Source organism: Platalea leucorodia, assembly GCF_965183815.1.
Source record: "Platalea leucorodia genome assembly, chromosome: 3".
In the NCBI taxonomy this organism is placed as follows: domain Eukaryota; kingdom Metazoa; phylum Chordata; class Aves; order Pelecaniformes; family Threskiornithidae; genus Platalea; species Platalea leucorodia.
In genome coordinates this window covers 2,540,830-2,568,636 of record NC_138825.1, presented here as the reverse complement: position 1 = coordinate 2,568,636, position 27,807 = coordinate 2,540,830, and the positions used below count along the sequence as shown (strand labels likewise).

At 42.6% G+C, this 27,807-nt stretch overlaps 1 protein-coding gene across 3 annotated transcripts in view; it reads right to left on the bottom strand.

The window, feature by feature from the left end:
- Positions 1 to 26,885, bottom strand: part of CCDC85A (coiled-coil domain containing 85A) — an 82,618-nt gene extending 55,733 nt beyond the window's left edge. For all 3 annotated transcript variants that reach the window (XM_082305224.1, XM_082305225.1, XM_082305226.1), the window contains exons 1-2: positions 26,661 to 26,885; positions 23,079 to 23,994 (exon numbers count right to left, since the gene is read on the bottom strand). In XM_082305224.1, the coding sequence (XP_082161350.1) occupies positions 23,079 to 23,994; positions 26,661 to 26,879 (1,135 nt within the window). In that variant the 5' untranslated portion in view covers positions 26,880 to 26,885. The remainder of the gene's footprint in view (positions 1 to 23,078; positions 23,995 to 26,660) is intronic.
- Positions 26,886 to 27,807: the final 922 nt, after the last annotated feature.

Here is a 27,807-nt window from a genome sequence, read left to right as displayed (position 1 = left end):
CCCAGGTACATAACTTAGAGCTGAAATTTCCCCAGCTGAGTAAGCCCTGACGTGGGCATTTCAGGATGACTGGTCTCCCGCTGCCTGGGGTTTCAAACGGAGGCCTGTCAGCTGAGATCAGCCCAGAAACGGCTGTGGGCAACCCAGGGCCGTGCGGAGAGCAACGCTCTATACACTCAAGCTTAAGTCCATCCCCTGAGAGCTTTAAAGAATAAGATCAGTAATTTGATAAGGAACCAGAAGAAAGTGAACTATAAACATCTTTTGCAGCATAACTGCTGCTAGACTAGGTTTGTAAAACATCTCATGGGAAAAGGGGGGTATTGTTGTGAAAAGCACAATTTTAAAATCTCTCATATTTCATTTTTGAGTTTGTTGTTTTAAAATGATGCTTATCATATAAGATTCCAGGGGGTACAAACAAGCGATAACATGAATAATCCACTGAAAATTAATTCTGCATGTTGGTTCTACAGTTTTAAAGGTACTAAATCATCAATCACCAGCACAGGATCACAGCATCTATTTCATGCATGAAGCAGCACTTCATCATGGTAAATTTAGCTGTGTCTTATTAAACTGACTGCAGTCTCTGGCCAGCTAGTAGAACCTGAATAGGTTTTCACATTATATTCCTCAGAGCTCAAAATAAATCAAAAAGTCTCAGCTTCATGTATCTACGTGATCTTTAGAAAATGACTTAACCATTTCAACTGCTGAACTACTCGGCAAGTGTGCGGTTAGTCTGAGGACTAAAAGTTCAAGGAAAATCACTCCTCAGCCCCCATGGCTCTGGCATAACAACCATATTAAAACATTAAAAAGTTAATTTAGTCTCCATGCAGTCAAGTAGGTTTAGTTTATTCACTTTTTGGTTTGGGTTGCGGTATTGTTTGAGTGGCAGTGAATTAGTCTATACCAATAGAAAAGCATGGAATCACAGGCAAGCAATGTGGCTATACCCTGTTCCTCTAGCAATCGATGGCAATATTTCTACGAGAGGATCAAACCCTGTATGATCAGTTTCTCATTCAAATTCATTGCTGCTTCCCACCAAACATGAAATGAAAGCAACTGAAGCATTTTCCAAATCCCCCTGTCCCTTCTCCCCATGGTTTACTAGCCATTCTTTTCTGGAGGAACTTTCCTCCTCCGTTTATGTTCTAAAGGATGTATCATGTGTGGCCGACTGTGCTAAGGTTTTATTCCAACCCACCTGTTTCCTTCACTATATACATATTGATTTTTCATACTTTAACCACTGCGGGAAGCAAAAATTTAGGGAGAGAGTTGACTATCAAGTATGAAACATATGTTCCCGTGAAAATAAAATCAAAAGAGAATTCTTGCGTGACCAGTTCTTTGCGGCAAGATAAATTTCCTCTCTCCTTCTGACACTGCATTTTTCTTAAAAATCAAAATGGGGTTGAACAGGCTGGAAACAGTGCTTTAGAACTACCCATGCCATCTGCTAACCTACAGCACCCCAAGTGTTGCGAGGTCAATTGTTGCTCCCGGCAATCATAATTCTTGTTCCTGCTTCAAGGACTTTGGCAAGAAAACAAGCCCAACAATCCTGGTTCAGTATTTTCTTGACCCTACTTTGAATCTTTCTCCTGTGTGCGTACAATAAATAACATAGGATATACTTATGTACGGCTTTCTCTTCTTTTTTACATCTTTAGCAAAGGGGGTGACTGAAAAAGCATATTCTGCTCTTTTTGTTCAAGATCCTTAGGGACCAGAACATCCAATATTAAGATACATTCAATGAATTCACAGAGTTCCACCCATTTCCCCTCAAGATTCTGGGTGTATCGCTTCAACACGTCTGTTACTGTGATGAACACGGGTCACAGCACTGGGATCTGAAACGCTCATCACATTGACAGTCAGAAGCTACCAAAGCATACCCAAGGCAACTCTCTTGGCTTTTTTTAATCTGAGATATTAAGAAAAACAAAGTTTTCAAAAGAAAAGTCTCTGATAAATTTAGAAACACCTTTTTCATCTATATGGAGTTACAAAGCTTTGCACCTACCACAAACTTCTGTTCGCCTGTCCTTTTACTCCGCACTGCTAGGTAAGTCCCGTGCATATGGCGTTCTTCCTATGCCTATTCACGGGCCAACTGCTCAGAAACAGGAGCCAACACGAGTGTTTCCACTGACTTTAACCTCACCTAAAGCGATGACAGCAATAACTGCAGCACAGCAGAACCTCATCTAAAGGCTGCGCAATCCTGTACTTCTCTCCGCGCCTTCAACAGCAACCATCACCATCACATTTCCCCATCTAGTTCTATTTTCCTGAAAAGCAGTGAAATACTTCATGCAATTCCCTGACTTAAAAGGAAAAAGCTCTAAACCACAGAGCCAAAATCACATTCACAGTAATTGTGACTTTTAGTATATCAGTGACTAAAATCTGCATTTCCTCAAGGAGAAGTCATCTCATCAGTCTACCATTACCTATTCAGCAAGCAAACACTGCTGGCCCTTAGCTGTCACCAAAGCAATGTCAAAAGGAAACAGGCAAAAAATTATTCCGATCTCCAGAAATGTAATCACAGTTCACGACATAACAGCTTGAGTGCTACTCAAATATAGTTCTTCTTTTGAAGCATTAGATATAGCCTGGCGCACAGCAAGGATCTCATAGACTTTCATAATATTAATTTATTGCAGAGAGCAGGTCTAATTTCCTGCCGTCAGTACAGTAATAGATCGGCAACACTCCTGTATTAATTCTACTTTCTCTCTTATTGTTGAATCTCAGACAGCCTGTATATTTGCATATTGCACTTATTTGTATAGCTACAATATAACCTATACGTTACCACACTGTACCTTCTTGCGCTTGACCTATCCTTTTGAAACAAATTTAGGATTTTCCACAAACAGGTTCCTGCCCCACCTGGAGTTTTGTACAAAAGCATATATACTGCATGGAAGGGTAGTGTGTGTGTGAATGCAGCTTACGTCTATATATTTTCCCAAGAAGCACGTATTACCTTACAATGAAACTGGAAATATAAAAATGCTCTCTGATAAACATTTTAACTTCTCACCAAATACCCTGGCAGTGGGGTGGCAGTCCCCAGGCACCCGCACTGGATTACTCTCTGCTCTCCCTGCCTCAGAGAGAGGTTACACTTCTTTGAAACAGAAAGGCAATTTCATGTTAGCCTGTGCAATTAAAAAAAAAAAAAAAAAAAAAAAAAATCTATTTCTCGGTGACCTTCCAGGATAGTTTTCAATCCCACAGTACCTCTGGTTCATGCTAAATTTATCAGAATTACCATTTAGACAAACTGAGAGATTAAAGGTACTTAAAGCTATAGTTAGAAATAGTCATAAGGCTAAAACTAAGCATTACAAATTCTTCAAGGAAGCTTTCAAACCTACTACCTTTGTAAGGCTATTTAGCTAAGTTTCTTGATAATCTTGAAAACAAAACAAAAAAACCTCATAATGATTGACCAAAAATTTGTAGTTTAACATGCTAGTTATACGGTGCCTTGTATCTTTGTAACATATAATTAAATGATTATCAAGCAATGCATGGCAGCCTTTGTAACTGAAGTTAATTCATTGCTTTTACTTTAATTAATCTGATATTATACTAGGTATACAGATGGGTAGTCCTATTTGTGCAGTCGAGTGAACAGTTTCTATTTGATTTAAAATGAGACAAGTGGCCCCTAAATTAATAAATGCTACCATGTATGGACACACATAAGATGAATCGTCAGATTCTTGCCCCATTCAGTTAATCTGAGATTTTTTTCCAAGTGCTAAAGCACAGGCACCTATACGAACATCGTATTGCCATAAACTTCATGCCGCCGTATTGAACAGACGGCACTCTGTCATTTAAACATCTGCTAGACAAGGACTAACAACAGGAACCAGGAGGAATTCCTATATCCCTGTCTCACTCTGAATAATACATCATCCACTCTCAAAAATAAATCAAGGAAAACCAAACGTTTTAGAAGAGTCTTATCCTTTTAGCCGCTGGCAGATTGGCAGTGATACATCTCGGCGCTGCTAGGGGTGAAAGCCAGCCTTCCCGGGAACGGCACAGTGCTGTTGAAACTACAAAAGTCACGTCAGGTCTGGCTAGGATCCCAAGTTTACCTGACAAACTATTGTACAGAGGTAGAAAACACATGCACGAATCTTTTACCAATAAGCAAAAGAAATTAAGCTTATTTCTTACTACACCGCACCCGATGTATAAAAGGCAACAAAATATAACCCAAACAGAAAACATTAATTAAGTGCCGCATTAAAGCAGCACTCGGAGGACGACGCTGTGCTGTACCAGGACAGATAGTACTCTCACACCCAACTCGGCTGGGTTTGTGTCGTGTAAGAAAACAAGGGCAGACCATTCTGCTTTTCAAGGTCTCTGGTCAACAATATCTGTAACTTTGATCTACGTAACGTTTCTTTTGCAATGCCCAAAGCATAGTTTCCAAACCCAGACTTAATTAAAGTTTACTTCTCAACATGGTCTGAACTTTAAGCGTGCATCAGACTCCCTGAAACACGTGATTTCTTGTACTGCCGAGTTTAATGAAGAATACTTTGCCCTTTAAAAGACCAAGTCCTCAAATCAGCAAACGCTGGTTTTGTACTTAAAATGAGGAACACACAGAAACGCTTACAGAAGACAATAGCATCCCTTTAGCACATTAGCTTAGGGCTGGTTGTACATGACCACAATTCAGGGCCAAAGATATAAGGCTATACACATTGAAACTGCAACTTCAGTGCATTAAGATGACTGCAACCAAACCTATCTACCAAGCAACTTTTCTATTTCAGAGTAACGTGCATTGTCCCTGGCCGATGGATCATTGCGATTATGCTTACGTGCACATCACGAAGCTTTTAAGCGGCTCTGCAATGCTGAAAGAGCAATGTAGCGAAAGCCATCGGGATCTTCCACCGCAAATCTTTATTAGATCCCCCCGTACTGCTGGACTCAACCTCTTCCGCCACTTCTGCCACAGTGCTGAATCTGTCCAGTTGTGCCGCTGAATCTCCAGTCAAGTCCCACCAGATTAAAGCAGCTGCAATGGATTTTGCACTTCAAAGAGAGATGGCTGACAAATTAATTTTCAAGAATATATATTGTCGCAGCAACAAATGATAAAAAGAGAAGAACTTAGCTATTTAAGAGCAAAACTGAGAATCCAAACAATTGGATTACCTCCATTCTTGTCTGCAAATAGCCTAAACTGTGTTTATAAAAGGCAGCAAGAGACCGTCTCTGCCCCACAGAGCTGACAGAGAAACTGGCACTGTAAAGTTTTTACTCTCACGTTAAACTTTTAGTTGGTCTTCCAATGTAATTGCTTTTTCAACGGCAATAATCATCAAAGGACTCATAGTAATGACTTCCACAAAGTGTTAAGATTAATTTACTAAAAAGTGGATAGAAAACATATTTTGCTTTCTCCTTTTTAAATAGGAAAGCTCAGATTTAGTAGCAGAACTCATCAACTAACACAAACTTTTCACTGATGCCATGGCAGCAGTTGTTTGAAAAATGAAATATTTAATAATGAAAGACTTCTGCCTTCCAATACACCGGGGAAGAGTCCTGCTTTACAGAAAGCTCTGGTAGAAGAGTAGAGAGTATATAAAAAGAAATTTACATTTCTACACTATTAACTGTTGGGATTGCTAAAGTGGCTGCAGTCGTACTGCTCCACTCTCAACCACAAGAGAAGACCTGCAGTAGGCACCTTCCAGCGCTCACGACACCAACAGCTATGGGGAGCTCAGAGGTGCTATGGAAGTAAAAATCCCGAGAGCTCAGCGTGAGTCGGGCAGGGTCAGCACTACCACGATGGCAGCTACACCGCGGCTGGCAGTTACTGTAATAAATGTCCTGTTTTTCATCTGATAGCAGAACGAGGGGAGAAGGGTATCAAACCGATATCTGCGACTGACTAAAAAAACTGCATAGTCATTAACAAAACCCTTCAATTATTATATTTATCACTGACAAAAAAGTGATATATAAGTGGTCATTACCCACATCATTTCCCACCATTTCAAGTTTGGAAATGCTGCGGCTCTGGTTGCCCCTATAACCTAATTCTGCTCTTCTGCACCTCTGTTTTCTGGAAGCAGGGATACTGTTAAAAAACAGCGCAAATTCACCATAACCCAACTTTGGGTAACTGGAGTCCTTCACTTTGCAACCTATGCACTCCTTAATATAACTCTGAATCTGTTGAACCTCATCTAGTTTCTTTTTCTCAAAAAAACCTCAGAAATACAAATTCTCTTCCAAGCAACTTTATCACCTGTATTCATTAGGGCGCGACTCAAACCGTCAGCATCAAACACAGCCTGCTCCCCTTACAGCTACAACGCTGCCTTCACGTGAGTGACATTTCCCTAGAGAGGGCAATCAGCAGCTGAACCCAGTTTCAGGAGTGAGGAGAAAGGAGATCCTGTTCAGTTTGTCCTTCTCTTTCCTTTCCGCTTCCAGCAATTGTGCGCTTGCTACTCCATCTGCAACCCCTCTGGGGAGCAGAGCTCTGCCTCCGTGCTCCAGCTCCCCGAGCATGACTGCTGGAGCTGCTCGCTTGCTCTCCTCTCCTGGAGACTGAAGATGCTTCATCCCTCGTAGTGTTTTACAGGGTATATGGGTTGTCAAGAGCTTTGTACTTGGGTCAGTGTTTCCAATGAAGCACGGAGGGAGCCTGACATGCTTCCCCTGCTACTAAAAGCTGCAGAGGCAGCTCCTACCGCGTCTTCAGTGAGGGCAAGAGCCCAGCCCTGGGGTGATCCATGAAGGCAGCACCCCAGGGAGAGAAAGGCCATAGCAATTTTTTGACTGTCTTCAAACCTGGACTGAGAGTCTCCATGTCAAATATCAATCTTATTGAAAGCAGACAGTGGAAGAATAGAACTTATTGGAAGAACAGTTGCAGGATTTCCTTCAGATCAGAACATTATGGGCAAAAAGAGATTGCTGCCTGCTTCCCCTGGGATAAATTTCTAAGTCCCAGCTCGTATTTCCATGACACCACTTTAAAAAAAAAAACAAACAAACAAACAAACAAAAAAAAAAACAACAAAACAAAGTACTTCTAAAAGCCTATGAACTTGGTGGGAACGTGTAAGTGTATAAAGTCAGCCACCTGCATAAACAAAAGCAGTATCAAACGCTAAATTATTTCATTAGCTAGATCAGTAGCTCCAAAATGACAATATTTTGTTTTCAGAAGCAGCAAGATTAGAGCACACATACCCGCATTTCTATAGCACAGTACACTAGAGTCTAAAACAGGCAACCAGTCATTTACTCTTAAGTAGCAAGAGGTGCTTCAGGTGTTGGTTTAATACAACCTGCCCATACTCCTAGAAGACATGCTAGGTCATTTTCTGGCAGCTTGTCTTTCAAAGCCTGCCCGGTTCCATCCTTAGGTGCTCTCAAGCTGCTGGCTCCTGGGTAACGCAGCTGCTGGGAGGCAACAGGGCAGCGCAAGACCCCGTCATCAGTCTGGTGCCAGGCCGACACCTCAGAGCGGCTCCTAGAGCGGCAGGTAATACGGGTGACGCTTGTCACATACCCATATCTTGGCAACTTACTTCCCTTCAGGAGGACCACATGAATCAGAATCCTTGCTTTCCCACTGCTATGTAAGAAGAGTAGTTGTAGATCTGCATCATTCCCCGAGAGAAAGATTTTTGCTCATGTCTAAAGAAGTTTATTTAACAGGCCAATTAGCCTCCTATTAATCATCTCTCAGGCCGGATAACAGTCTAGCAGCGTACAAAAGTATTCTGGTTATTCTACTCCTCTAACTTTTCCAGCTATGCCAGAGTCTTCAGTCTCGGAAACATTTTCATTGTGTATCGATGAATGCGTTGCTATTTTACATTTTTAACGCATGTTCATGGCTCAAGCGTCACGTGGCTCAGGCAGAAGGAACGCCATCACTTGGAAAGCGTGTTCGCTAGACTGAACACCAAATGTGAGCCGGGACCAGTTACCACGCGAGTACTCTGGACGCTGTATTAGAGGATTCCGCATCTACTGACTGTCAGTGATATCCCAAGCGTTGAGCTTAAAAATAAAATTACTATTTTGACCCTTTCAAGATATCTGGGAAATGTTTTGATAAACTATTTTATTTTTCATGCAATTATCACTATTACATTTCTTACTAGTCTCTATGAATTTCTAACCACTTACTGTTCATTTTTCTTATTCGGGGTTCACAGTTTAATTTCTTGACTTACATCCAGTAAAAGTTTACAATGACAAAAACATGACAATCCCATGTTGTAGTTATAAAACTGGTTAAATAGATTAGGGATGTTTTTACAGAAGAAAATTATATGGCTCTGCAGCAAATTTTACAAGCAAAGATATTTAGACAAGTGCTACATCAGAAGTAGCACCATATGTTCCCATACTTCAGCATGAAAGACAAAATGCCTGCAAAGTGAAAAGCAATAAATTTTTTCCAAAAGCTACTGCCCTGAGAACTTAAAAATATGCACTTATTTCAAGTACCAAATAATCAGACCAATCTAATTAGGAAAGAGATAATTAAAAGACTAACAGGTTGCTAAGTCATGCTCAGGACACACAACCTGGTGTTTGCTCTAGTTTATAAGTAAGATTAAAATAGTACCAGCACCGATGTCTCTTTAATCTCTGTGCAGGTTTGAAACATTACATTGCGCTCAGACCACATTTCATCCTAAGAAGTGCCATTAAAAACTCGCTGCTCAGCGTGGCAGGAAGCTGCTGTAATTGCAGTAACTTTCTACTCATGACAAGGATTGTTACTGTAGTCCTGTCATCACATATCACTGACTGGAAATGTTTAGGCTGTCGGTTTTGAATGTCAAAGCCTGATTCCCTGCTGAGCGTACATTATTATGAAGCTTTCAAATCCTGGATTGAATTCTGATCGGTGCCATTCATAAACATTTTTAGAAATGACTCTGCTACAGTTACTTTGTACAGGAAACCTCCATCTTTTGGCAGACAGTGAGAACCTTTACCCAGTCTTCCCTCAAACGCAGCCGCTGCTTCACACGACTTTCAGCAAACATTTCAGGCTGCAGTACTTGACAGATAGCAGCAGCAACCACCTACCTGCTAGAAACGAGTCTACCGGCATTCAGCCAAAAAACCTTAAAATACACTCGTTCACCAAGTTCCTATCTTCCACATCTGCCAAGTCACACAGATGTTCAGCCTGAGACTCCCGGAGATTTATATCTGCTAAGTACCACTTCCCCTGTTCCCTGGCAGAGTCACAAGATGCCACGCTATTGACCGATGCGAAGGGCCAAATGACCATCTTGCCAAAAAATCGTGTTCTCATTTTTTTAGCACGCAAGAGCTTTCATTTTCAGATTTTATTCTGACGAAAGATGAATACTCCTTTTGATTGTACCGGTTAGCAACGTGAAATCCCCAGCTGAGAGCTGACCGTGCCTGCGATTCGTATCAGCACCTCGTTTTCCCAAATGAACACAGCTACAGGTACACAATTATACTGCAACATTAGAAACAGGCCACGAGAAACAAGACAGAAAAATATAGCTTCATCTAGTAAAGCTATTACAGCACTTCATTTTTACTCAAAGTTTGGATCCATTGTAAATCACTTTCTCTATGTGCAAAGACACTTTTAAGCATCCCTGTAAATGCAAAAGGCACGTTAACAACTTCTAATACGCCTGCTGCACACACACGCAAAATATAATTAAAAATAGCTTTGTTCCCCACCGGCTTGGTTAGCGTAATTCCGGAAACTGAGGAAGGAAGGGAACATTGCCTTAAAAGCTGATTCTGAAAGGAAACACATTGAAAATGTTTGTATCAAGCTAATTGTTCATAAAGGTGCTTTCTAGGCACGTGAGTAACCTCAGCCCCAATTTTACACCACACTCGAAACAGACTCATCTAAGAAAAGTGGTATGATGCAATGGAATAACCAGTAGCTAAGGCCCAGGAAACCTGGATTTAAGGTTTAGTTTGTGGCTGATTAATCCTGTCTTGTCATTTGTTTAGCCCGTTGTTCTTCATGTACAAGATGACGATCACAATATTTGCTTCCTTGGTAAGCTGGTTTGAGGACTACTGATAAAAAGTTCTAAGTAATAACCAGGCACTACTAACAGGTGTAAGAGTTTACTCAGGTTAACAGCACATTCATAGCTCACTATGCACATCAAGGTCTCAACTGCACAAAGCTGTTTTTTCTGACTTTATGCAACTGATATCTTGGCTGCATTCACACACGTAAATCAATGCACGTCCCACACATTGATGCCATCCTGGTCAACACGAGACATCTCCAGGGCTAGAAATGCCATGAGTTAATCCATCTCCAGCTGAAAAGCCAAGGCTTTCTAGTCAGAGCTGCTTTATCTCCTAGCAGTCAAGCAAGGCTTCTCCACACGCCTCCGCAGGCTCAAGCTCCGCAGTTAGAAGCTGGAGCAAGGAGAGGACTTTCTGATGGCTTTTCACAGCAACCAAGTGAGCAAAGAAAAACAGCAATATCCGCCCCACCTCTAGCTCCCCTGGCTGATACCACAGTCCCCATCTCTGAGATCACACACTTGCTTTGGACCTTTCAGAAGCTCACAGGACTCTCTGAAATACAGAAGCAAGCTTACACAGCACGAACCAGAGCAAAAGGTTTTGGCCCAACAGATAGGGCCTGAAAAGACCGGACATGCTGCAATGGCAGTTTCCAGAAGATGCATAAATGTCATTAGTCTGATGACCAACATGCTAGACATTTTCAGTCTTTCCCTCTGCCAGATGTTCACAAATGCAGCAAAATTTAAACATGCCACAGACACACAAAACAGATATCACTGAACATTTATTTTGGTGGCTTTCAAATCTGGGATATGCTTGGGTTTGGGTTTTTCAGAGGTCAGCTTTGTGTTTTTGAGGGTTAAGTTTTCCGCACAATACACAATTAAAAACATGTGTTCACAAAACCAGAGCGAGATAACAGGATACAAGACCTGATGACCCCACTGCAGCGATGCCATACCAGAAGGTGAAGGAAGCCGTCTGAGCAATGAGGAGCGCACCTTGGCTTTGAGGATGCTCAGGTCTCTCTGAGAGTACTCCCCTCCCTACGGGAACAGGCATAAGCAAACTTGCATGCAATGAAATTGATACCGAGCCTTATCTGACTAGCTGTCGCTAAAATCTCACGCCTCCACGCAGCCAGCCTCTAGCCCAGCTGACTGGTTTGCAGCGACCAGGCCACATCTTGCATGGCGTGGAGGTTAAGCACCGATGGAGCTGAAAGCAGACAGGCGCACAGATGACAGCTTAGTCAGCATCATGCCAAGCCAAGATCTATAAGCTCATCCATCCCTGGACCTCCACAGATTTGCAGCTGGCTTGAGCCCTGAATTAACAACACATTTGGATTGCTAAAGGGACAGTGTTCACATGCAGAAGAGAACTGGGCCTGCAATCCATAGGTCAAAGATCTACTTCCAATTTACACCATTAAAATACAGAAATCTATGTTTGTTGAAATATGTTTCTTTACGTATGTAACAAATGTTTCTGGATGCAGCTAAAATTGAGAATGTTCTCACCTTTATCCTCTCCAGATTCCTGATCTGACTTCTGGAGCAGTGAAGAAACTGTCTCTCAAAGAACCTTTCCCACTGTGTTTCACCAGATATAATGGGACACAATTTAGTACTCAGTAAGTACCGTACCAACAGTTGTGCTAGCTAGGTGAGTAAACTAACTGGCTCTTTTATTCATCATCTAACTAGCATGACTATTTGCACTCCTGAGGCACCTGACTACTACACTGATGGGTAAAAACCCAGACACAGTGAGGCTCAGTGTTTGGAATGAAGATGCTCCTGGTTCCCTGGGAAACAGCATTTCCTAATCATCAGAATACAAACATTATCTGGATTTTTCTCACTCTGGGCAGTGAAAATCTACTAATCACTTGCATCTTCCATTACAGACCCTTTCCCATGAGCTTCAAGAGCCTCTTGCTTCCTATGCATCACGATGTATTTCAGCGCAGCACTGCAAGAACAAATCAACTAAAATCTAAAAAAATTTTAGGGGCATTAAAAGCACTTAATTAAAAATACTAAATTTGAGAGCAAGTGTCACTTGACTGCATCTTCGCAGTCAACACGCTGTTTCTCCTGTAACAAGGACAATGAATATCCAAAAATCTCATGTTAGATTTAGTTGACGTGTAGGTTTGATATCTAACATCAATTAACTGAAAAATACATCTGCTAAGTGCACCTCTACCAAACACGAAGCAGAAAGAGCCACGGTTTGCTACATTTAAAGTACCGATCTTTTCATATTGACAAATTCAACAGATATTTTGCTCTCAACAGAAACAGAAATTATTTCTCAAACATTCTTCACTAATCCTTCAAACATCCATTTTCCAAACCGATAGCAGAATCAACTCTGTCAATTTTGTTAGTTAAAAAAAAATAAATAAAAACACCAGCAAGCAACAGAGGCAGAACAGAATATGTTGCCCGGGAAACTGACTCTTAGCTTCGGTGCCTGAAGTCCACATTTGCAGGTGGCAGCTGATAAGCCTTGACTTGTCATTTCGGTACAATACACTTTGTTTAACTTGGACTGTTGCAGAGTTATCATGAAAGAGGGTCAAGCAAGTCCTTTTGTGCTACCTCTCTTTTTGGACTTCTCCCAGTATCTTTTTAGTATTCCATGGGTCTACAACTGGATGTAATTGCAGTAGTGTGATCAATACCAGGAGTTAGCACCATCCAACTCATTCTTGACAAAACCAGGAGTGACTTCAGAGGATAAAACTCGGAGATCCAAGCTTCCAAGGTAGTCTGATCAGTCACTTCCATGCTGTCAGGCAATCCAGCAATTCATTTTTATCAGCCTCAATACAACTTTTCAGTACACTCTAAAAGCGTAAGAAATCTTTCCATTTTATTACTTTTATAGAGAAGGCAAAATATGCAAATACCAATGCCTTAATGCTGAAATTAGGATTTCTTCTAATATGCTCAGGACACTTTTTGTCCTCCTAGTCCTCTAAAATATTTGCACGTGCTATGGTTGCAAGCAGTCAAAATGTAGCATTCAGCTTTATTGATTGGGGTGTAGATCAGGTGCCAAGTTCCAACAGCAAGGAATAAATCAAAAAGGTCTTAGCACCTGTACCTGCAGGAGAGACAGATTCTGGTATCTTCTGCTGTTTAGTTAAGACTGCAGAACCTTTGGTCTTGGTGGTTGGAAAGCTGGTTAGGAGAAAAACCCATTGTTGGAAGGCTTTGCTTTCATGTTTTCTTTATGGACCTAATGATATTGCAAAAACTTAAAATTCAAAATTTAACTTCAGGTTTCAAAAAATCCTAAAGCGGACACAAGCAAGCAAGATGAATGACAATAACAGACAAACGACTTCATTCAGAGCACTGCAAGAGCATGGATATTTAAGCATCTTGCTTCTGTCCAGGCATCCAATTTCAGCGCAAGTCAGGTGCCAATGAGGAGTGAAGTGCTCGCCTACTTTGAAGGATCTAAGCCAATTTTCAGATTCTACCTCAGAGCATTCATATGCTTGTGCTTGATGTATTCAGCTGCCTTCAGTGAAATGTTCTTTTTCTCTCTCATAATCAAACAATATTTTTAGAGACTCATCTTAATGTCATCGGTAGTGTTTTCAGACCACAAAAATCATAAGATGGATTTTTAACATCATTAAGATTTGTTTGTAAAACAAAAATAGACTCAGAAATCAAGAAGGGATGTGGATCATCAATCAATGCTTTTCTCCAGGCTTATAGGAACTTCACATAAATGTGAGCTACCAAGGGATGAATCGGCCCTGTAACCTTTGGAAGAAGCATATCTATTTTTTTCTTTGAATCCCAGATACAAGTATATGTTCAAAAAGCCTACAGCAAACATTGATCAAGGCAATTTTTACAACTCACAGGAACTTAAAGACATGGAGTGAAAGAAATCTAGTGAGTTTTGAGGCCAAACATTTGAAGGAGGTGTCTCACTATTGATCAAATTAGAGACGTTCAATATTACAGGCATAAAAGCTCTAGAATAATTTGGGTAACCTTGAGGAAGTACCAAAATGGAGACCTTCAGAAGACATTCAACATTGTTGCTGACCTGTGCTGGTTTTTGCTGGGATAGAGTCAATTTTTCTTCATAGCCCTGCTTTCCTGGGGATGGCTGAACACCTGCCTGCCGGTGGGAAGGACTGAATGAATGCCTTGGTTTGCTTTGCTTGTGTGCACGGTTTTTGCTTTACCTATTAAACTGTCCTTATCTCAACCCACGAGTTTTCTTGCTTTTACTCTTTACTTTACTCTTTACTCCCCCCATCCCACCCGGGGGGAGTGAGCGAGCGGCTGGGTGGGCCTTGGTTGCCGGCTGGGGTTAAACCACAACGTGACCACATGGCTCACTGTGCTCTTTCAGCTACAACACATCTCTTACTCTTGACAGTGCTTGAACAGTATTGTGTTTGATTAGTCTAAATAACCGCTTAAATTATTATATGGACTTTCACAGATCAGTATTACAAACCTTCTCACCCTCTGTAACCTGACATAATATTTGTAATCATTCAGTACAAAGTTCACACAAAGCATGCAAATAAGAAATAAAGGGTTGAAGAAACAGGTACTTGCTGAAGTATACAGGTGCAAAACTGCTGGAAGGTTCCTTCCTCGCCCCAAGAATGTACAGAAACAATGCCAATCTGCCAGAAGTTTTATAGCAGCACTGTCAAGTTGAACTAAGACTACTTGTTATTCACAGCCCTCACATAACTGTCCATCTTTTAAGACAGCCTAGCTCACGGTAGCAGCTTTCCCATTCACAATCAATAAATTTGCAAACATTTTCATGCTGTGTACCAAATGCTCACAGACAGATCTCAAATCACGATCCTGACTCCTTTTTGTGTATCTTGCAGAATTAAAAGTACTAAAAAAAAAAAAAAAAAAAAAATTACAAAAACACTACATGTGCATCATTAGTGTATTTATTTTTTTTAAAGACGCCTTTAGTAGATATCCTTCCCCCGCTATGTTATACTTGTGTAATTAATTTCCTCCCAAACAGATTATTGCTGTTACTAGTGTATCTCACTGTCTTTCAGTCCCACTGTCCAAGGCCTCTTCCAGGCTAATCCTTCCTTTTTCTCATTTCGTTTGGTATCTTTCTGTTAGGATACTGTCTGAAAATCCCATCGGAAGTGATCAGATTTCAAAAGAAGAAATAGCACAAAGAGGGGAAAGAGAGAAGGGTGGATTTTTTTCCTTGTTTATTTAAATACGCTTTTCAATGTCTTGATTGTGAATGCATGAAAGATTATAGAAGATTCTTAATTCATGTATATAAAAGGAACCAAAGAACATTACTAAAAGCCTTCACAGTACTTCAAGTTTGCACTAACGGTGAAGACCATATTATTAAGTCCTTGAGGAATATTACAAGCCACAGCTGGAGAATGAGCATGGGGACAAATTGCATCCACATGCAAAGGAACAACAACCAAAAGAACCACCTTACAGAAATCAGAAATTGCCACGCTGGATCAGACCAATGCAATTAGTATTTCACTGTTCCCCCCCCACCAAAAGGGACCGGGACTAGCTGGTTTAGACAGAGGCACACAAAAACTTTTGCCATTAACAGCGATGGAACAACACACCAGAGTGAAATTCACCCTCAGTTTCCATTACTTTGAAGCTGATGTTCACCGTAGACCAAATGAATCAGATCTCTTCTCCCAAACACCAAGGATTCCCATATTCTCTTTCATTTTGTATTATCCAAAGGAATGTATGATACTTCTCAGGACTTCAGCCGTTGTTGGGCTCTGTGCCATTTCGTGGCAATGAGGGTCTGGCTAAATCTGCTAGTGTCGCTTAAGAGTTTAGTTACAGCTGAGCATCCTATTAAAATACTTCTCCAGATGCCACGGTACAGCGCTCTATCCCTTTTTTGTTACTAAGGCTTAATGCCGCAGTTATCTTCAGACAGACAAGAGCGCTGATGGTTACACAGTGGACTCTTCTACAGACTGAAGTATAAGGTTTTGGTAAAACCGATCATACCACGAGCGCTGGATAATTTGGTTTTAATCTTTTCACAAGTATGGATGTGCTATATTAAGATGTACTTCTTTCTGCATTAAGTGAAATTCAAAGCTCGGTGTTTGACTCCTAGCTGATTCTCTTAACAGAGCCCACCTTTAACTATCCAAGAAGCACATGCAGACAAGATTGATATCAAGACCATGACTTGAAGATAATTCTCAGTGCCCTCTCAGTAACTATATATCTGTGTATATGACAATAAGACCTAAGATAAGCTGTGCTTCATTTTACTAATTAAGACATGACTTACTAGCTCAGGAGCCAATGAATTTTCATTGCTAGAGCCATTTTCTTATGTACACAAAACTTTATTACACCTCATTAAACACCCTGCAATTTGGAATGCCTCACAGTCCTTGATACCCGTCAACATCTATGCACTTTGTGTGTGAGTGGTAGTACAAAATTTTAACCTCACGCTATACTGACTGCTATGCTCTTCCCTAATTGTTAACCCATTCATCTCCAATCCCTGCACAACCTGCAGCAACTCTCCATTATTAAATTCCTAACCAAAAAAAAATTCCATTAATAGATAGAACAGAAAAGACAGGACACCCTTTGATTAACACACATAATATACCCTACAAGGCTGAAGTTCTTAAGCAAGCAGCACTTACCAAGAATTATTATAATATTCTAACTCTCCATTATAACTGCCAGAGTTCAGAGAATTTGACAATTTAATCACTGTAATATTTCTAAGAACATATTTTACTATTATAAAATCATAACACTGTAACTCAGAAAGCTGTGCAAAGGACTATGTTACACAAGGTCCTGCCCTCAGGTTAAGGGTATTCTCCCCAAGGCAAGGACTCAGACAAGGCTTTAATGTAAGGGCTCTCCATTCCGGCAGTGAAAAAATAAAATAAAATAAAAATCTGCCCACATATTTGAGGCAGACAACACTAACAGCCGTGCAAGCTCCTGATGAGCTCTCGGCAGTAAAGGCAAATGTCTTGCATCTTGACCCAATCACCGTGAAAAATAAATAAGCTTTTCTATCGTCTTCAGTACATACTGAAACAAACTCCCACTCGCTACTCAGAAAACACATTATTTTTAAAAACATACAATGAAATAAACAAAACAAAACAAAAAATGAGCGTGTCAGATCCATCCCAGGTGTAACACTAGGAAAGTTGGGGGATGCGCGCAGGCGCTGGCTTGCAGAGTGTTTGTCAAGACACAGTCAATAACAGCACTGTGATTTATTGTTAGCCTTTCACTTCTGGAGGGCTGTGGTCAAATGTCAGCGAAGTTCCCACAGACACTCGAAACAAGAGATACGGCCACACATCTCAAATTAATCAGCCAGCCAGCATAGCTGCTAACCTCCACTTCGTACTGGTTAAGTGCTTGGAAGCTAAGGGCACTATTCACAGGCCCGAAGGGAGAGTTACCGAATGGGCTACATCAGCGCTCCTGTGTAACGGCGGTAGGCCACCCGAACCGAACCGGCGGAAACGAGTCACTGACTCATCGCCAGAGGCTGTACAGTCATCACCAATTCCCTCCCACCTTATTAACGCGCACACCCCCATCACAGACTAACACAGACCTTGTTCTAAAAGATCCGTGCTATGCTGGGGATGGTTTAAAGACAACATAGCTATACTCCCTACTCTGATTCTTGCAGTGAAAGTGCCATCGCTTCCATCAAAGAAAGACTGAATTAGCACCAAGTCCTTACTGCAAAACAAAGTCACTTGTGTAGCAGGACACGCAAATGAATGGAAGAAGGAAAAAGTATAAAACTTGAAAGTAGCGACTTCACAGAAAGTGCTGTGTATCGCACGTGGCTGTGGTGTACTCACAGTCCTGCAGCAAGAGAGGTCGTTCAGCTGAATCCTTCTTATACTTCCCGCCGTGACGCATAGTGCCGCTGCCCATCTAGCATCAAACTGTCAGGGACAGAAGCAAACCTCTGCGGTCAGCACCAGTCTGTCTGCCACTTTGAACTTTTCAGTAACCGGAGTGCTGGAACATCCATATAACTGAAACCAGACAAGTTTCTTTACAAGGAGAGGCATCAGTCTTCCATTAACACATCAGTAGTTTTGCTGGAAGGATGATCCCCCTTACACTAAAACATTCAAACCAAAGCCTGGTTTTGTCAGTGAAGTTAAGGATATGCAAGCGTAACCTTCTCCCGAAAGCCCTACAACATGAGTTTCTAGTAGGTTCGTTGTTTTGATATTACAAACCACATTTTCAACTTGATAAATTACTCCACAAAAACGAGTCTGGTAATAAATGCAGTACGCTCTAGTCACATACCTATTCACATATCATGCCCCAGTTCTCTTACAGTGTGTAACACCTAAAACTAATTTACAAGTTTGACATAAAACCTATGGAATTCAATTGAAAGACTCGCATCGACATAAAGTTTCAGAGCTCTACACTTAAAATAATAAACTTCTGAAATAAATAGTAGATTACTTCATACTGGCAAGCAAAAAATTCTATCCTGTAGCCTTTATGTAGACAACAGGCTACTCTCAAGAGTAAGTAATGCTGTATCAGGCTCCCAGCAGCAGATGTACAGCGGTGGGTGCCATCAGGAAAGCTCAAGTCACGCACAAAGTATTGTACGCTGCTATTAATGACAGGGAAATTATTTCCATTTCAACTTTAAGAAGCATAACACGTAAGCAAACCTACATCAAAACATGACATCATTTCACGATTTGGCCAGCAGGATGTGAGCTATTTCCACAGAGAGGATATCAGTTAACTCAGTAACGTTATTATACGTTTTTTCTCTCTGAAGTCATACAGCAGTTTCCCCATTTTACTCAGTGCAGTATTTTCTGATTTTATTTTCCTTATAAGAAGCACATTTTTAGCAGAAACCGTTCAAAACTTAAGCTGAGTCTCCATTTAGCCTACAAACACCTCTCCTCAAGAAGAGGCGCTGTTGCATTTGTTCTGCAAGAATCGTCACACCTCCAGCAGTCCATACAGTGCAAGTCAGCAGTTTTACTTCATTAATAACCTCAGCAGGAAGCGAAAAGCACACGTGAAAGCCTTCTGATACCTTCCTTTCACACAAAAGTCAAAGCCCAGAGTAAAACAAAGGACTTCTTAAAATAGAAAGTTTACAATAAATTGCTTAGAATAAAAAACACCACTTAGACTGCAAATGCTGAAAGCATATTAATTTATAGAGAGGCACTTATACCCCACGTATTTGTGTCAGAGTTAAACTGTCATGTATTATTCTATTTACCGCTGGTATTTTCTCTTTTAATTTCAGCAATCTTTCTAACCCAAATACCTCTGTCCTCATTACCCAGACTGTTTAGGTGTGATCACAGCAAAAGATTGTTACCATGTTTTATTTGGTTAGAGCCTTTAAAATGCAATACGTATGTTTTCAATTAACAAACATCTAGCCAAATTTAGCTCTCGCATCCCATTTTCTGTCACTCCAAAGGCTGAGGATACCCATTTCAGAAAAATATGTAGGAGAACCCTGAACTTTTTTTTTTTAAAGCTTTATAAATCTTATAAATGAAAGCTGACATGTCATACAAGAAAAAAAACCAAGATCAAACCTTTGAGCATAGAAAGTGAGAAGAATTATGAAAGGAAACGTTATCACCTCATCCTTTATTCCTTCAGCTGTGCCTATGGACCAAAGACAGCTTCAGACTGAAGTAACTCCCCACATACCTCACAACAGCTTAAAACATGCACGAACCCAAATGATTAATGCATTTGCCATACCCTGTAAAGCAGACTACAGCTACACGTCATATTTCCGATAGCACTGCAATATTAGATATGCAATATTAGATATGCAATAACAACAATATTGTTAATTTAGCTTAAGAGTTTGTCAGAAACCTGCAAATACTCCAACTCCATTCCCCACATCTTTGCACACAGTCCAAGTTCTGGTATAGATAACTGTACACTACTGACCACGTTGCTTCCCTGTGGTCACGCAAGTGCTGACAAGACCAGAAACCCGGGTAAATGGGAGCTGTTAGCAGCGTACGGAAGCTCTCATTTCAACAGGAATAGCTGGGCTGTTTGCAAACATGCTTTCCAATTAGGAACAGCAATTTCAGGGAGACAGTATAGTACTTTTTAGAATGAGGTTTGGCATGCAGAGGAATACCTCCTCCTCTCAGACCAGATCCAGAGTCAAGACCAAGGAAGATGGGACAGGCCTGTACTGAGTCTGGTAAGTTCTGATTACATAGTTAAAATACACTGTTTTATTCCTTTATTCACACAGGAGTTAAAAGATGGTAGTCTCTGCTATCTGTCATTTAGGATCACAAACGCTTCACTCTTGCTGCTCAAATGACAGTCCACGAGTACTGCAATAAGATTAGAAGTGCCCTGCAAAATAATCGCACAGATGTGCAATCAAATATCTACTAGCTAGATATACTCCAAATTTTAAAACAAACTAGGTTCCACCAGCATGATACAGTATATTTACTACATGATTGTGGGACAAGAATTGAAAATAGCATCCTTTTCTATTGCTCACCAGAGTTGAGGGCCAGGTTTCCATGCCACTTTAACTCATGTTTGCACAATGTCACCATTCCTTACAAGAGATGCAAAAGAGCAGGATTTTCCTTACAGCTCAATGCACAGTTCCCCGTCTGCTCTGGATTGGCAGGTTCATGTATACACAGAACATGCAAATTAAGATTTACACATTACTTTCACAACAGTAACAAGTGGTAACGGTCAGCACTTTTACCACTTCCATAGTAACTGTTCTTCTCCGCAACTTTACAGCGGCTGACAAAATCAAAACACAAAAAACCCAAAACGATTCAGCCTTGCTGTGAAGACCAAGTATTTTCCTGAAATTTAAGGCCTCTTCCTCACAGCAAAGCTGTCAAGAGTTTTACCGCTGACCAGAATTAAACCTCATGCTTGGATCAAATTATATAAATATGAAAGAAGAGGTTTGACAACTTACTGGTGAGAGAAGTCCTCTGCAAAAATGATTATATAAAGTGTAGGGCAGGCAAAGCTCTGATTAAAGTCAATAAACAGACTCCCAAATCACCAGCTGCCCTCTCCAGCATCTTGTGGCCTGAGTCCAAACTGTAGATGGTTGAAAGACTCTGCACAAAGGACGCCAGTCGGCTGAGGTTTAAAGTAACAACTGCTTCCATTGCACTGTTAATAACACGGCCGAGCTCTTAACAAGACTATTTGGACAAAAAAAAAATATCAGAAAGCCCACCATGTTGGGAGAAGAAAAAACAGATCTCTGTCTGTGCGTGAGTTTTAAAACTATATACTTAAAACCTTAGATCCCCTTTCTACATAACCAGTGACTGGATTGATGAACATCATGAGTGCAAGTAAGAAGCCACTTTTAGGAAGTCTGGTTCCGTGCTTCACGCTACTTACAGCCAGGTCAATTTTAAACAGAAAGAACTGAATGGAGAAAGAAATACAGTATTTAATGGAAGTTTTGTAAGACCAACTCTTATAACCTATGTATTACACATCTTTGCACAGTTGTCATACACCCATCTTATTAATCATTTAAAAATCATTAAAAAGAAAAGTCTCTACACTTACCACTTCGGGGTTCGTCAGCCCTGTCAAGTATACACATTTCACTGAAAGTAATCTGGATTTACCCCTACAGAGCAGGTTATCTTAATGGAAGGCATTCTTTAAGTTAATCACGATAGGCAAATGGACCGATGTGAGAGCGCGATGTGATAAATGACGAGGACAGCACCCGGCACAGAGCTCCCTGTCTCCTCCACCTCACAAGCAGATCCAACAACAAGTGGTCAGTTCCACCGATGTCAACACCACTTCTCACAGCTGCTTATAAAATGGAAACACATGAACTCCATCCAAGACAATTTACTAAAGCAAAATCCTCACTTTCTTCAGGGCTTGACTTCAAATCTAAGTGTAAAGGTCTGAGAAACAGGTTTTCAACTAGGACACCAATCTCCTTCATGAAAACATCTCAAAGCACATAGAAGAAACAAAATGGAGCAGACTATAGAAATTCTGCTAAGTCTATAAAAAGTTATTTCCACAGCATAGTAGGATGTTTGAATTTTCTTTTTCATCATTACATTTGCTGTATTTCATCAATTTCAATACTGTTGCAACCGCTTGTCTTTCAAAATAACAAGATACTTAAATTGTGACTATCTTAAAAAAAGTAATTAATTTCAATCAGTGAGGATACACAGCTCTTAAAAGCTAGGCATGTTTACTGGGTATCCCTCTAAAATGCAGCAATAACAACACAAAAATAACTCCCTTAATTTTTAATTTATTATAATTAAACACATGCAACCTCAAGGCTTTGAAAAGCTTTAGGAGCTATCAGATTCACTTATATTGAGCCTAGCTCTTTGTCTGGCATCTTTTCCAAAGTTTATGGAAAAGGGTATAAGAAGCCTTCCATCAATACACAGAAAATTTTAAAATCTTTAAAGCTACAGACAGGGCAGGTTAGGAACACGGCAATGAAATTGGAGGCATTCACCTGCATTCTGCTGACTCAAATGTAGGCAGGACAAGAGACGTGCAATTCCTCCCCGAGGTAAACAGAAATCTACCTAGGGACAAACAGTTGACATCTACCAACCGCAGAGCAGGATCAAGGCCAAGAGCTGCTTCTGATACCTTAAACCAACACTCAAGATGCCCTTTTCCTCTACTTTTTTAATCCACCCAACGCCTGCTGGATGGACAAACAGGTATATTCCGGTTAATTCACTTGCTAAAGGAACAACGCTTACACCAGACTTGTTACCTTTCATTTCACATAAAACATTGCTCCTTTTCCAGAAATAGCTGAAATAGCACTGAAACTACCTTGGTAATTTTCAAAGTGAGTTTTCACTAAATGTATTGACCCACCGTTCATTCCATTGTATATACTCCTGTGGTGAGGTGACAGGTCATCTGTTACTTGTCTCCTGAGGGTACCTTCTCTGCTGCCTCCACCGAGATGTTTGAGATGCTCTGGGCTCCCTCCATAGTGTTGTTTGAGATGCTCAGGGCTCGTACCCCTCACTTTGTGGAGGTGTTCTGTACTTCCACTCGACGTGTGCTTTTGAGGATGATCTGGGCTGCCACTGCTGTGCTTTTGATGCTCAGGGCTACTACCAGGCCTCTGCTTTTGAAAGTGTTCAGGGCTACTACTCAAAACGTGCTTTGGGATAGTTTCTGGACTGCTGCTGCTGTGCTTTTGTTGTTCAGGTGCTTTGACAATGGTTTTGTGATGTTCCGGACTTGGTCCTTTCAGGTGATGATCAGGACTGCCAGAACTCCTGGGCTTCTGGAGGTGCTCTGGGCTGATACTCCTGTGTTTCTGATGCTCAGGGCTTCCTTCACCCCGGGTTTTATGAAGATGCTCTGGACTAGTACTTGGATGATGTTTATGATGGTCTGGACTGTCTGTACTTCCCGTGCTAGAAGTGCTGCTCCCGTCACCCACATCTCTTATGTAGGTACTTGTTGCGGTTAACTGGCACAGGCTGATTTGGCTGTCGATAGAGCTCCGGCTGCCTGCTCCACCGCTTTTCTCCTCATCCAGCAACACACACAATTCTTTCAGCTCCAGGTTTTCCTTAACCACTTCTTCTTGTCTCACCTCCAGTTCTTTCAGCTTCTGTAAGTATAAGGCAACCTCTTTGTGCATGACACTAGCACTGTATCTGCCCAGTCTCTGCCACTCACGGGACACCTTCTTGCCTTTCTGCCTGTCATCATCCAGAAAGCAGCAAAGGTCTCTCAGTTCTTGGTTATCTTCTTGCAGCTTCTGGTTGATATCCTTTAAAAGAAAGACAATCATGACAGAGCAGTGTCTAAAAGAATTAACATTACACCGTTACCGTTATACCAGCCAGTGAACAGCACTGCTATATACCCATCATCTAAGGACTCAGGCGAGGCATAAATAATTGCACGTGTAGATCTGGCGTATTACAACAGCACCGTGCTTCAAACGAAGCAAGCTGCTGTCCAGTAAAAAGTGACTGTAATGTGGAGCCAATCTTGAAGGGTTCAAAGACTAACTTCTGATACAGCATAAGCTTCAGGTGCTTGATTAATTTCCATGCTAAATATCAGAATAATTTAGCTCCCAAACTGGGCAAAGATCATAAATGCTCTCAGGATGATCTCACTCCCTTGAGAAATATTCACCTGCGAGTTATTGCTGAATAAAACTGCAAGGTACATCAGACATTGTAATCTCACTTAAATAATTAATTATTAACATTTATACTCTATATTCCCTAAAGAATATTCACATATAAAGATGAACTTTTTAGACATTTAAAATATTTGGGGTTTGTTTGATTTTGTTTCAGATTTGCATAAAAGAACCTTGTCAGTCATCACTTAATCAGAATTGCTTCAACCGCTCTGAAATGAAATAATCTGCTTTAATAGATTTGTCACTCCTAACACAGTGAAGTACGATTCCCTACCCTTCTTTAAGTAAGGAACAGTCTGAAGCAAAGATGTTCAAGCTATTACTTCAGCAGAATAATATGCCAGAGAATACATCTTCAGTATTTTATCCTGCCAGTTTTACTAAACTGTCTTGCGACCATATTTACCTTTCTCCCATCTAAATATTCATTCCTTCTTGTGCATGATATTAGAAGTAGAGATTAGCCACAATTGTTAAAAATTTAGCTTTATGGAAAGAACCATTTTAGCACTGTTTCTTAAGAAAAGGAAGCTTTTGTAACTCCACTGGGTTTGTGTGCATGCACGCATGCGTTTGTCTGATCTTTGCCTCAAAGTAACTTTGACCTTGACCAGTTTCAACCCATATTTGACAAAGGAGAAGTCTCAATGAGGCTACCAGGTATCCTTAAAAATCTGTGCTCGTGAGTGATATTTCAAATGACCCCATGGTGCAATAAACAAGTTGGAGTAGAAGCCCACAATTCAACAGTCCGAAGCAGGAGGCGCCCATCCACCAAAACCAGGCGCAGCTGGTCACTTGTACTCGTGGGCCAGTTATTTCACACGGGACAGAGGAGGAAGATGTCCAGACACCAACACAGGGCTCAAAACCTCGTTCTCCCAAATCCCTTTTAAAAGTTCCGGTTGAGGCCTCTGAACAAAAGGTGGAAGTTAAACATCAGTTCGGGAGTTCAGAATCGAGAGAGGAATTTGTCACCCCTTCCTACACATCTTGGTGTGTTTTGTTACTTATCTGGATGATGCATAAATCCGTACGATGCCACAACACCTTTGCACATAACTGGGAGAAAGATACTATTGTTGTAATTTAGCCTACATTTAAAACGCAAGCTTTATTTTTACTGAAGTACTATCATTGAGGGGTCTTTTTTACCCCCAGATGCCACGTATTGTCAACAAGAGGAAGGGGGACACACACAGAGGAAACAAGAACAGGAAAACTTGGGAGACAGGAACAGTCTTCCCCCACATGCTATTTATTTTATGCCACACTATTATCAAAGACACTTGCTCAATAGTTTAGTTGTTTAAAGCCATTCCACAAGTCAAGAAGTCTCTTCTAATGTACTCTCACGTAATAATTCAAAAGCCCACACTGCATCTCTGTCTCTCCTCTCCTTCCTTCCAACCTCACCTCACTGAAGGAATTTCCTAAAAACAACGTCCTTTCTCAAAGCAACAACACATAAACCGTTTTGTAGTCATGCCTACTTTAAGATAACTTTCCAGGTCTGTAATACACGTGCACATGCTACGTCAGGGTAATTAACTGTAAATAGCCACACTATCTTCCCAGCCCTCGGAACTGGGAAGGAAATGTTAGGGACTATGCTTCTCATCCAACAAAAGAGTTAAATTAAGAAGGGATAAGTCATTACAGCCTTATGTCTTACAGACTTACAGATCAGAGATGCATTACCAGAGGTCTTTTTCAGACAATAAACTAGGGATCGGTTCTGATCATCCCGAAACCGAGCCCAAGGGTTTGCCGTCACCTGCCGCACGCTGCCCTGCATCCTGGAAATGACCAGCTCTCTCCAGCAGTCTACCAGACTGCCTGAGGGATGAGTAAGTCATCTTAAAATAGTGGCACAAAACAGCATAAGCTACACAAAACCTTTTGAGTACCTACAGCTCTGCCCACTATTCTTTCACGTGCACTTCAGAGAGGATCGTTTAACCTTACTAAAAACCAATGAAGCCTAACCCAAAAGCGACAAGACGTGAGTGTTTTCATCAACCCAAAGCACAGTGGGGCAGAGCATACAACAGCCGTGCTCCACAGCCTGCCGAACCGCCGGTCATCTCTTAACCAGACACCCGATTTTGAAGCAGGATCAAACGCTATCCGCTCCAGTCCTTGTTCGCTTTTCATGCGGTTCTCGGTAGCGGCTCCTCCCAGACCATCCACCTGATGAGATCGCTGCCGGCGGGACGGGCGGGGGACGCGGAGACACCGCAGAAACTTCAGGGGTCCCACCCTGCCCACCCCGCTACCTTCAAGCCGCGGATCTCGCCGAGGTGGAGCTGGAGGCGGCGGTTCACCTCGCGGATGAGGTTGCTGTGGTCCAGCATCGCGCTCATCTTCTCGGCCTCGGCGCGGCGGAGGCTGCGGATGAGCTCCTCCTTGCTCCACTTCAGCAGCTCCTCGTCCGACACCTTGGACAAGTCCTCGGCCAGCGCCGCCCCGCAACTTTCCGCCGCCACTTTCGACATGGTGGCGGCCCGGGGGCACCCCGCCGCCGAGGGGCTGCAGCCCTGCCGGGGCCGCCCCGCCGCCGGGGAAAGGGCAAGCCCGGGGCCCGCGGGCAGCTCCTGCGGAGGGCGGGGGGGGGCCCAGCTCCAGCGCTCCCGGCGGCTGGGCCGGGCTGGGGTCGGGGCTGGCGGTTGCGAGGGAAATCACTTCTGGCCCCAGGCAGCGGATCCTGGAAAAACGGAGGAAGAGGAGGAGGAAAGGGTGTGGAGGAAGCCGGGCCACAGTCTGGGGAGCAAACTTCCCCCGTCGAGAAAAAAAAAAAAAAAAAAAAAAAAAGACGACGACCAAGACAAAGGACACCCCGACAAGCCCGGCTCTTTCAACAGGTCAGCGGCAGCGGCGTGCGCCTCGTCCTCCCTGCTGCGCCGGGGCCGCCCGGCCCTGGAAGCGGCGCCGCTCACGGTAACCGCCGCCCCGGGGCTGCGGGACGCCGGCGCGCCCGGCGGGGAGGATGCGAAGTCCCGAGCCAGCGCACCATGGCGGAGGGAGGGAGGGAGGGCCGGGCCGGGCAGGGCGGCGGGCGGCCCGGCCCCGCCGCAGCGGTGCGGGCGGAGCGGTGCGGTGCGGTGCGGGCGGGCGCTGCCGGCGCCAGTGGCGGGCGCGGGGCGGCTCGCGGCTTTTCACCGGGGCGCGCGCCACGTGCGGGCGGGGAGGAGGGCGGGGGGGGGGGGGGGGCGGCGTCGTCCCCGCACGGCTCGCGGGCGCCACCTGCCGCGCGCTGCCCGCGCCGCCGGCCGCCATCCCGGCGGGGCTGCGCTCCGCGGCGGGGACGGGACGGGACGGGACGAGGGGAGGGGGCCCGGGCCGGGCCCGCCGGGCCCTCCCGCCCGCAGCGGGGCCGGCGTTCACGCCCCCTCGGCGGCTCCTGCGGGCGGGCGGGAGGCAGGG